Source organism: Colletes gigas, unplaced genomic scaffold, assembly GCF_013123115.1.
Source record: "Colletes gigas isolate AHSC1104 unplaced genomic scaffold, ASM1312311v1 Colletes_gigas_Sc00009, whole genome shotgun sequence".
NCBI classification, from domain to species: domain Eukaryota; kingdom Metazoa; phylum Arthropoda; class Insecta; order Hymenoptera; family Colletidae; genus Colletes; species Colletes gigas.
The window spans coordinates 5,807,685-5,819,857 of record NW_025106638.1 but is presented as its reverse complement, the minus strand read 5'-3'; the positions used below and the strand labels follow the sequence as shown (position 1 = coordinate 5,819,857).

General features: G+C 40.0%; 2 protein-coding genes across 4 annotated transcripts; one reads left to right on the top strand and one right to left on the bottom strand.

Annotated features, from left to right (window-relative positions):
- Positions 1-2,095: 2,095 nt before the first annotated feature.
- Positions 2,096-3,073, top strand: LOC122397444. The gene is made up of 4 exons (XM_043396596.1): positions 2,096-2,125; positions 2,212-2,274; positions 2,362-2,475; positions 2,546-3,073. Exons 1-4 carry the CDS (start codon positions 2,096-2,098, stop codon positions 2,906-2,908), a joined length of 570 nt encoding a protein of 189 aa, XP_043252531.1. The 3' UTR covers positions 2,909-3,073.
- Positions 3,074-3,111: 38 nt separating this feature from the next.
- Positions 3,112-11,703, bottom strand: LOC122397290 (orcokinin peptides-like). Of its 3 annotated transcripts, none has more exons than XM_043396399.1 (4): positions 11,527-11,703; positions 6,971-7,055; positions 4,707-4,806; positions 3,112-4,410 (listed from the first exon to the last, which is right to left on the bottom strand). In XM_043396399.1, exons 1-4 carry the CDS (start codon positions 11,602-11,604, stop codon positions 4,176-4,178), a joined length of 498 nt encoding a protein of 165 aa, XP_043252334.1. In that variant the 5' UTR covers positions 11,605-11,703; the 3' UTR covers positions 3,112-4,175. The 3 variants fall into 3 exon arrangements, with proteins under 3 accessions (XP_043252334.1, XP_043252335.1, XP_043252333.1); XM_043396400.1 differs by having other exon boundaries at positions 3,112-4,407; XM_043396398.1 differs by lacking the exons at positions 3,112-4,410; positions 4,707-4,806 and adding an exon at positions 5,314-5,923.
- Positions 11,704-12,173: the final 470 nt, after the last annotated feature.

Sequence of the window (12,173 nt, the reverse complement as noted above, 5' to 3'; positions counted from 1 at the left end):
TCAGCCTTCTCCCCCATCGGTAGGGGTGGGAGTGTTGACGGACGAAGGCCAGACGCGGTCCCTTGCCAGCGCCTCGGCTTGGGCCTCGCCTTTTCCCGACGCCTTACATATAAAAAAAATTATATAAACTTTTTCTCTATCTTCTCTAGAAAAGAAAAAATTAAATGAAATCTTATACAATACATGCTTACTTAAATTGCACGAAATCGAAAAACTCGGTTCTAACAAGGAAAAGTTGGAATGGTACCCAATTTTGGGTTAGGTTTTACTTTGAAATATTATTAAAGTTATTACAGGTACTTATTTTCAGAAATAGAAATACATTCAACAACCAGCGTGACGTGAATGATAAGGTGTTTGCCTGCAAGTTCTCCGAGCTTCTTCTGCTCTGCAGGTTCCAAACCCTGCCAAAACAAATCTTTTTTATTATTTTTTCAATCATATTTTAATCGTACACTAAATGTAACATTATATTTTCGTCTGACCTTCGAATATTTTTTTTTTTAAGTTGAATTTAACCAAGTACATTTAACATATGTTATTTTCAATGTACGAAGTACATGAATCTGGATGGTACTTTTCGTAAAAACAGTGAAAACATAACAATTTCAAGCACCACCTACATCTAATGAAAGCTCTGTTTTCACAGAAATTACAAAATTTTGTATTTAACTCTGATGAAAAGGCCGCTTCATTTACATTGATAAAATGTGAACGATTTTCGGATAGTCGTACCTTGTAGCTCGTACTTTTTACCTTATACTTCAGGTAAAAAGGGATATAGCTGGGAAAAACAGTTTTATGACATTACCTGCTAACTTATGTTACTGTTCTACAATGAAACGCTATGTTTTGTACCTTTAAAAATATTCGACTATGTCCTTTTAAAATTTAAGATACAACCCATACTTTGTATTAAACTGGCAAACGGGTATCACTTTTCCTTTGTTTCTAGTTAGTTCTATTTAGTTCGTCATAACAAATTGATACGGTTATCTCAAAACAATCGAGGAAAATCATTATTAATTAATTTCTGCAATTATTAATTCTACTGTTTTGTTTATGTTATAAAAGTAAGAACTCTTCTTATTGAAAAATACCACAGCGTGCACAATACTGGTAAAGAGTGGAATCTCATTTTAATTTATTAATTTTCAATCTTAAAGTATTTTGATTTTCAAAAATCGTATTAATAATATACATATGTGCGTTCATACATGGGAATAAAAAAAATTTCTTTTTTTTCAATAATTAAAATATGATCAGGAGGTCTTAAAATGTGTATTTCCGTAAAATAAATTTTACAACATTTTTTTTTCATTATGGGTACTTTGCTTATGTGCGCCTACATAGGTCGGAAAGTAAAAATGCCTGGGCAGTCGAGAATCTCGGCTCGAGAATCCAAATCGTATGCCGTTGACTGGAGGTCGGATTTCAGTTGTTAAGAGCGAGAAGGCAAATGTGAGCCTTTCTCTCTCGACTTCCACGAAGCGGTCCGAAATTACTTCGGGCAGCTTCGGAGAATCGAGAAAGAGGGCATGCGTCAGTTTGCCTTTGTCGTCTTTCCGAAACTCCACGAGCTCACGTACGCGTATCTGGCATGTGTGAGTGTGCACCCGACGGTGCTTTTCTGGCATCACTGCTCTGGTGAGACAGTGGAACGAGGTGTCCCCGGTGCACCCGGGGCTCCGTTTGGCATCTCTGCGGTAACGTTCAAGTAGGTCTCGAAAAATTTCGAGCTACGATGACAGGAGAATACAAAGTTCTCGAATTGTTTGGAGATTGAACGATCTGCAGCCCACAGTCGAATCGTCGCCATCGTCGAACCGTTGCTCCATCCGACACGAACAATGCATTTAATGTGTCAACTTTTAGGCAGCGCGATCCCGATGCTCGCAAACATAGCCATCTTTTGCTACATCTGTCAACGCGTAAGCCAATACGCGAAAAGAATTTTATTCAAAATAGAGGAAGGACTGTTTTTTCTCGATTTCGAATAAGGTCCTTTTTCCATTTCACATAAAAGCAAAATGGAAGGAAAATAGTAACCCAGGGCGTTTAGTTTTTCGCAGCTGTGATATTGCGGCGCAAGATCATGGCAGAGATGGCCGAATTTACCTCGATCGTAACGTATACTCGAATCAGCGATCGATCATCCGCGGTATCTCGAACGATTCACTCAGCCGTACGATCTTTTCCGTATGTCAACAGGTTCGTCGAGCCCGCGAGAACTTGCAGTACATCGGCGATCAAGTGACCAAGGGAATGAAAGAGGTTTGTTCGACATTGCCATTCCACGTCTGGTAAATAACAGGGGTTTAAGTCATCGTTTTGATGTTTTCGAAATTTATGTTGTTACAGATCAAGGAAGACGTCGGAGAAGAGCTGCGGGTTACCGACCGATTGACGACGCAGAGTACGAGGCTGGCCGCGGTGCTAAGTAGATTTGCGACGCTCGAGGAAAACGTGATCGAAGTATAGTTTCTTAGTTTCTCAATTCCCAAACTGTGCGCCTAGGGATATTCGAGTTTTCGTTATTGGTCAGTTGGTGCGTATGGATCGAAATCGCGAGAACGTCATGATAGAGACGCCCGTGGACGTGAACGAAGAGATCAGAAAAATTGTCGCAGCAGTCGAGAGCAAGAAAAACGAAAGCCAGGAACAGCATCGTGCGCAGCCAACAGATGGGGTTGGTCCAGCAGCAATTGATGTCCATCGTCGCTCTATTGGAGACTCTGCTCATCGGAATCCTGTGTCGAAATTTTCGGCTTGCGGTCCACGGGAAATCGCTTTTGCCGCGAAAAAAACGATCAACGATCGAGCTCGAACCCCGATTACACCGGAAGTACGGCTCCTCGGAGAGCTGGATCGACCAGTCAGTGCACGAGACAATTCGAAACCCGAATAGTAGTTACCGTTAACGTGTCATCTCAACAAAATTTCCATGAAAAAGTCAGGGGAACACCCGTCACTTTCCTTGCTGATTAACGGTTGTCGTTGTGTTGTCTTGAGTTGAAAAATCGTGGACCAGTGAGATTGATAGCATTGAATCTATTCTACTTAATTTACTTGTATTCCAGTCGGTTCAAGCAATTTTTTTATTTCGAGAATTATTGTAACCAAAAATATATACACGGACGAAATTAGTTTGCCAAATCGTTTATTATCACACAAGGAATGTTGCTGATACACAGGTTGCGACGAGGATTAGGAGGGAGACGAGAACGAACGATAGAAACAACGAAGATGTCGGCGGTAGTGATGGAATCGAGCGTTTTATAAACGCGTTCAAATCTTGGTCTATCATATTCGAACCCTGCACAAGTATTTTGTGATATTAAAATAATTGACTCATTTCAACGATAACTATATCTACAAAAATATTCAATAAATCGGTTTCTTAATTTTTCTGTACGCCACGGTGATAAATTAACAACCACAGATATTTGAATAATTAATATTGTTTACAGACATCTTCGTTTCTGAAAAACAAAAACTGGGAATGTTGAAAAAAATTTTATAAAATGCAAATAGGTGCAACTTTATTTAAAACACTTTTTTTTATTCGTTATTTTGAATGAAGTAACTGTAAAGTTTATTTAAATATGCCACCTACTATCAAGACACACTTTTCAGAAACACGACAATGTACGTTATGTACACCATCCAGAGAAATTAAAAAAAATTAGGTCTTGAATATTTTTGATATGTGCAGCTATTAATCGCTAAACGCAGTCAATTATTTTCGACACTCTACAAACGAATTTATGCTCACGATTTCTGGGTGGCTAGCGCTATATACACATAAACAATGGGAGAGGCGCTGTCATTGCTTGTATCCGGGGTAAAAAAATTTACATTTGAAAGCGAGCATTATTTCATCATATAATGTGCATTTCATAGCATAATGTGCTAAACTTAAACAGTGGAAGAGATGATTTCGTTACTTGTAACTAGGATAAAAATTGTCACTCGAAAGCGGGAGGTACTGCATCGAACTCGATCCCATCACTAGTTAGTGGTAGCTTCGAAAGTAGCTTTAAGTGCCTCGAAAATCTCTGTGTCGATCTCGAAACAGAATGGAAAAGAGAGACAGAGTTAGAGAAGCATTTAACAATGCTCGTCCGTGTCCAGTGTCATTCCCCGTCGCAATCCCCCGCATGGTCGACTTCATCTTAACCTGCTCGTTCAAGCCCGGACCTCCTCATCGCCAAATAATCGTCCAGCCTCTTTACGAATCCAATCCATCCGTCGCGGTCTATTTCGTCCAAGTTTCGTTTGAAGAAATTGTCAAAGGGCGTACGATCGATCTCGTCGATATTCCGTTTGGCGAATCTATCGAGCGCCACCTGATGGATCTCGTTCGCGTTTCCCATTCGTCCATTCGCCATAGGGCCGCCTAGTCGTCTGCTGCGAACAAATAAGAACGGAACTGACCAACGTTCATCGATCGTGAGGGATTAGTGGTTGAAGCAAGGCCAGAGAAACGGTAAAATAATCATATATTCGCCACTAGACAGACTTCGATAAGATCGTCTTCGCCATTAAGTTTCAAGTACATCATTATGTTCGTTAACGTAGATACGTCACTCGGATACCTGTTCAAACATACTGGGTTAGAAGTTTATTACTAAATTCCCTAGGGGGATTTACTTTCAACGCGATTGAAAGGGGCGTCGATAAAATTGCCAAGAAGTGTCCCTCACCTGCCTGTCGAGAGTCCGTGGATGCGCTCGAACGTCGTTTCGTATGGGAAGTCGAAGTCGATTCGCCGACCACCTAGCGAGTTCCGCGGATCGGCCGCATCTTGAACGAAATCCAAAAAAATTTAACACGTTCGCTGGCACGCGTCGGCCATTTTCACATTACGCGGGGATATTTAAAATACTCGGTTGACCTATTGAATGTAATATATTTGTGCGTAATTAAAAGTATGCACTAAATTCTACAATATTACTACAAACAGAACGTGATACATGGTAGATAGCATTCTAATTTAATGGTGTCAGCGTATGTGTTAAACGTCTAGTGTCCTTTCAGATACTATAACCTCACTTCTCTCTGATCGACTCCGTCATTTCCTGTAAACTACTTATTTATAGCTGGTATTTGTTGAAAGTTTGTCAAGTATTGCCCCTCTCTGTATTAAAATAATTCGAACATATCGAATAAAAAATTGTTATAACGGAATCTCGATTGCTCGATCGTACGAGTCGACCAACGCACTTAAAATCTTACATGTCCTTATCAAATGATACCATCCGAGAATGATCTGCCAATAATATGCAAAAGGTACAAGAAAGAACCAACAATACCGAGATCGGACTAATTTTATTCGTTGCTCCTAAGCTCGATACAAACGCGAACACTATAATTCTACCGTCGACGACACTCGCGGACGCTACGTTCTCGCGTCGTGGCGTCTATGCGTTGGCGCCCTGCGGACGTGACTCTAAGTCACGAACGACCAGCTTCTGGGCCAATTCGCGGACCAGATTCCCATCGCCTATTTGATCCAGGTTCCTTCGAAGATCGTCGGCGGCGGTCGCCACGTTGTTCAAGCCGCGCACCAGGTTTCCTCCGCCGATCTGATCCAAGTTACGACCGACGCGATCGTCAACCTCGCGCAGCAAATTTCCTCCGCCGATCTGATCGAGATTCCCTCGGGGCCCCAACCACCTTGTATAATCGTACTCTCGTTCGTGCAGTCCTCTCCTCAACAGATTACCGCCACCGATCTGATCGAGATTTCGTTCGAGGCGATCCTCCACCACGTCGCCTAGCTTCTCCATGGATTGATAGTATCGCGTTCGATCTTTCGATACGTCTTTCGCCTCTGAACTCGAACCTTTTGACGGCCTGCCGTTATTGAATCGCGTTCGATCCCAACCCTGATCTTTGACGATCTTCTGTTTGCTCGGACCTAAAATTATCGAGCGTTTTCACTGTACAGTTTATTGGAAACCGCGGCTCCACCTTCCTTCGATCTCTTCCGAGGACGAAACGAGAAGCATCCGGGACGAGACTGGCGACGAGAAGCGACGGACGAACACTCGTGTCGAGCCATCGATAGCTCCACTCTGACTTTGACGATCACAAATTACGCACACAGGGGACGATCACAAATTATCACGCATGAGACCAGTTAATTTTTGTCGTTTGAGAGAAACACAATCGAACGTGTCCTTTTTGGTTAAGCTCGTAGTTGCTACGCGACTGAAACGCTAGATGGCGTGATTCATTAGGGCTACAGCGACCTTCTCGACGAACCACAAAACTACAAATTGTACGAAATCGGTTGTTGTTTCTGTGAAAAGTGACACAAATTGGGCAACTAGGAGCTTGGCCAGAAAATGTTAAAGGTGCGTTTTGACATTCCGTGGTTTCCTCAAAAGGCAAGAATTTATTTTTCTCAATATACGTATACATGCACGAATGCGTGGAGAGATCAGTGGTCCAATTGTGGCGCCATAGATCCTCCATAAACGATATGTCAACTTACAAGGAAAATATCACAAACGTAATGCAGATATTTATAAGTGAGTTTTCGTACAGTGAGAGAGTTTCTCTGGCGGTAAGTTTTCGGTGCATGGTTTTAGGTGCAACTGGTTAATAGTTTACAACATATTTAATGCTGAAGTGTTGGTACCACTGTATCGAACGGTTGTACTGTTTCGTACGGTTCGATATCACAGCACAAGCAACTTCTTTCAAAGACAACAAATGCTTCCATTGTACAAAAACTCATTCAAATATCGGTGTTAAATTTACGGTATTTCACTTGTTGGGCTGAAAATGCACAAAAGCAGGACGTAAACAATGTTACCGATTAGCGTCGAGCAACGATCGCGTTCCCGCCAAATAGCTGTCGGTCAACGATCGGAAAGATGTGGTTAAACCTGATTACAACAAAGTCGCTTAAACACGCACAAGGAGCAGAAAACGAATAGTAGAGTAACGCAAAGCTCACCGTGATCATCGAGATATCCGCCAAGGAATTCTGTTGTAGCTGGTCCGTACATATCGCGTCGCAAAGCGTTTGCACCGGCCTGCAACTGAAAACGTAATTGTTATTATTATTATATCGAACCGATACTATCACGATTATTTAAAATATTATTTCGAAACGTTAAGTATTTCAAACCGACTCGTTCATTTAAAATCGAAATATTTTCAATTGACATAAAAAAAATATTTGATCATTTTTCCCAGAAGCCTGTTAGTTCGAGTGATGTTTGATCTTTGAGTCTATATATTACAAAACGCACGTACTGCTTTACGCGCACGGTCTACCTTTAAGCCTGTTTATAATTGGAAATCAGTTTCTGGTATTTCCAATGTTTACAAAGGGGATGCAGGTAGAAAGTCTACGTAACGAAGTACGTATCGAATGGTAAAAACAGCAAAGATACATATTTAAATAAAAAAAAAAAGAACTGCAATGATTGAATATGAGGTTGTGCATAACAAGAGGGAAATGTTTTGCAACCGCATACAAGCACCTAAACCTACCAGCACTGGTCTATAAACAGATCAATACGTACTTATTATTGGCTTGGGATAATAATATTCCTTAAGGGTATGCAAAACGAGTATGAGTATACAATACAATAAGAAATATAAAACACATGTTATTAAAGGAACGAGTACAGTCATTTTCGTTTTTAAGCGATAATTCTTCGTCCGGATTTAAAGTAAAATGATCAAACGTCTAATGAGTGATACTCACTAATACACTGATACCATATTCCATACTCTCTCTCTCTCTTTCTCTCTCGCACTCGCAGGCCACGCGCGCTGCACGGCCATGGCAGGTAACATTTAATATTCCGTGTACAGTGGTTTCTAATGTTAAATCCGTAACGTCGATGAATTCTACTAGTTTCTGAAAGCTCCGCGAACTTATTAACTGTCGACTAGGGAATCGTGACCGCGCTTTCCAATTACAAATACTCGTACCTGTCCAGAGTCGAAAAGTTTCGTACGTCCGAGGGATTTGGTCAGGTTAACCGTCGCTTCATGGATACAACGTGCCCCGTCCCATTTCTCTCAATTTCAAAATTTTCATCAACTTCGGGTCAGGCGCACGCACGCGTCCGCGTCCAAGCACGTAACCGATAACAAGCTCTACGGGATCACCGTACGTGACCTTCGTACATTCTTTAAAAAAACAACCACGTTGTTGGTTTTTGCTCGCTCGCTGGCAAAATCGTGTAAACCAAATAAGATTGATTTCCGCTTCGGTTGCTCTTTCTTTGATGGACTCTCTACGTGCTACGAAGGTTAGATAACCGAAAGAATCGACTTGAAATCGTCCTGTTAAGGACACCTCTTGGATATTCAACAAAAGCAGCGATGGGTTCGAAACTAGAAATTTTTATATTTCTCGTTGTATCTTCACCGAAAATGTAACAAACAGTTTGGCTAACTCTTCTCGATTAAAATGAGTCCAAACACGACTATACTCGGGACATTTTTAATTGGGCAAAATTTGTTGACTTTTCAAATTTTGCCTAATTATAAATGTTCCGAATATAGTCGTGTTTAGGCTCATTTTAATCGAGATAACGCCACGAACGCGATTTAAAATTTTTGAAAATTTAAAAAATTTTTTGACTTTTCCAATCTCGCCTAAAATGTTCCGAATATAGTCGTGTTTGGGCTCATTTTAATCGGGATGACGCCAAGAGCTCGATTTATAGACCTCCAAAAACAGTGCAACTTTAATCTTAATTATTTTCGACTTATCGACTAAATTACGGTAGAAGTCAATAATACATCGTGCATTTGATAGTTCCCAGAGTCCACCACTCGTGTGCGCGCGTGCACTTTCGAGTCTCGATCAGTATGCATTGGAAAAGTTCTCGTTTTCCGCGAAGTTCTCCTCGTACGTGGAACGTTCACCGACGGGATCGTACGCGACGGTTTCGTTCTCGACTCGCGTTCCTTGTCATCGGAAAGAGAAAAATTTACTCCATTACCGTTATCTCATTCTACGACTGCTCCCCAGAGGAAGAAGCAAAGTCGAAACGCGAGCACTTTCCGCGAGAGGTTTCGTGCTGCATCAGATACGCCACGCTAGCCAGATAAACGATAACGAAATAATCCATACAACAGTGCACCCGCGACATAATTCCCAACCGCGAAGGACTTCTTTCGCGACAAATTATTACGCTTGATTTCCACTGGCGCTCGCTGAATACCACGATTCAATTATCACGGTCGCCATATTTGCTCGAATCACGTGACATTTGTATTTGGTGCTGCACATGCATCGTGTCATTAAAAAAAAAGCAACCGAGGTCTTATCTTTCTTTTTCGGAATTTTTTTTGTAATAGCATTACTAATGAAATAATATTTAATATTCTTTTAAAGAAACGCGAATGGACTTAGTACGCGATCTGATAGAATTACAGTAATCCCCCCTATAACACGGTTCTCTTATAACGCGATTTTACGTCTCTCGTATAACACGTGTTTTCCCCCATATAACGCGGGGATTTCCCACGTTATATTTCTGTACTGTGAAATTTGTAATGATTTGTACAGTTTGCACATTGTGTCAATTGTGTTCTTATAAAATTAAATTAAATTATTTTATTAAATTTGTGTTCCTAGTTTTTGAAGTGTAAGAACATTGATTATATGTACAGTAACATTAATTATACATATATCTGTGGCGACACCCTTAACGAGAAAAGTTAAACGTGAATCATTTGTACATAACGCGTTATACGGGGTGATACGGTTTTCCTACGCGGAACCAATCTACCGTGTTATAGGGAGGATTACTGTACTCTAGCAAGTTTCTTACACCATGTATGCCATTTGTTGAAAGAAAAAGAAATGCAACGTCCAAACGTCGAAAGGTCGACACGCCATATTGAAAACGAAGAGTTTGGGTTAGGTTTGGCCACGGCCTAGGTTAAGCCTGGGAGTTCTCGTGTTTTCTATTACACGGAACATGGATCACGGATCACGGAACACGGAACACGAAACACGGAGCAAAAAACGCTAACTCGAAAGCGTCGACTCGTCGTTCGGGAATGCGATATAGCGTCGATGCAACAAGTTGCGCTTGGCGACCTCGCGTCCCGCTCCGGGACGTTCCATTGGCCATTACTCGATCGTTTCAATTACATTATATATCATCAATGTCCTATATATTAATCCAAATGAACTGTTAACAGCTGCATTATCGAAAACCAACGAAGACATCGACTCCATTTTGTTTTTAATTAAATGCTGTCTCAAATAATTTTTGAGAGGTGATATTATTTTCTTGTTAATAGGAGTATCTTTGTACAAATAATATCAGATTTAATAACACTATTAATTGTAGTCTGGCTATGGATAAATGTTAAGAAAACATGTATTATTATTTGTCGAGTTATTGTTGCTTTGGTCACGCGAGATTACGAATAACAGGAAAAGGAAAACGAGTAAAGTTTCAGCCATTTTAACTTCAGACGTAGGGCAGAAGCAGAGAATAAAAATTCAGATAGAAAAGTTAAATAAAAGAAATTGAAATTCAGAAAAGAAAACTGTCGAGAAGATGGAATATAGTAACATAGTTTTGAATAAGAACCTGTTTGACGTCCTGTATAATATAAATTATAACATCACAATTACAACATTTATAATCATTGCAGCGTTGGGTATTTTTTACAAATATATTTAACGAACGATTTATATGCAAAATATTAATGAAGTTTATTCGTTACTGTAATTTCCAATTAATATTAATAAACTAATTTAACAATGTAGAGGGATTTTTGATTCTCTTTATAGAATAATTTTGAAATACATTAACTATTTCCAAGAATATTAAATAATTTTATTATTTTTGTACAAATTAAAACTGGTATCGTTGTTGACAAATAACGAAGTCATAATCGGTGATAAAACAGCAGGAAAGTGTATTCCATATACGCGAGAGAACTTTACAAGTTCGTGATTGGAAACGAGATGGTAGAGAGAACTTTATATAGAGTTCCAATCCTGTCATAACTCTATTTAACTTAAAAACGTGACTATATTTATCTCTACTCTCTAGACACTCTAGAAAAATAAAATTAAGCACACAGGGTATCGAGTTGTCAATAACCTTACGATAATAAAGTAATTTTGTCTCGTTATTTTATAAACACTCACTAATATTAATAAGAATTGAAAAATTAATTGAATCATAATAAATTATAACAAAATCAGTTCCATCAAAGAATATGCAATTGCACTTTGCATGGTTCGAAAGGGTTGACCCGAAACGGATCTTTCGTCTTCGTTTAGTACACCGATTAGGGTAGTTAAGTGTCACGCAATTAAATCAGACTTTATTCGTAGCGTGCCAGAAATGATTGGCTTCTTTTATTGCCAGCTACACCTTGGAAAATATCGAATAAATATCGTTTTATTTTTTTTACGGAAATATTTTTGTTTTTTAATCGACGTTCATTTTTTTTATACGATAAAAAAAAAAGAAATATGAAAGCGTTCGAATGAAAAATTGGATGCGAAAAAGTTACCTGAACGGGTACGGCTACCACCCAGACGGCCACGATCGACAGTAAGATCGGGAAAGCAGTGATACGGCGCGTAGCCATCGTGAGTCGAAAACGCTGGTAGCGCGACGTTGGTTGTGAAAAGGATGCGTTTGAATACGAATTCAAAGCGTGGCGTGTGCGTGCGTGTTCGCGCGCCGAAAAATGTGTACTGTGTATCGGCCCTCCGCGTGCTTCCTCTAAATATATAGAGACCGACCCTACGGACAGGGGGTGAAACATCGCTGGTGCGCGTGCGCCGCCATAATACACCGGCTAGTCCTCGAACGCGCCACCGAGAAACCCATTAACACGTTCGCTATCACGCGTCACGTATGCGTGGGTCACCAATTGTTTCATAAAAATAGTAACTCAACTTTCGAATCCTAATCAATGTATCAAGAAACGATACAAATCATTGACAAAGATGCTAATATGCACAAGGCGGGCCAAACAAAGCGAGAGACGTACTAAAAATTTGGAAAAATATTCTTAAAAATATGCTCGTTGAGTTCCAAAGAATTAATACACCTTTCGAGAATAGTGTTTCCAAATATTGTATCGTTATATCTTCTTTCGATCTAGGGGCACTAATTTCACGTAATCCTGTAAAAAGAAACGTAACGATGTTA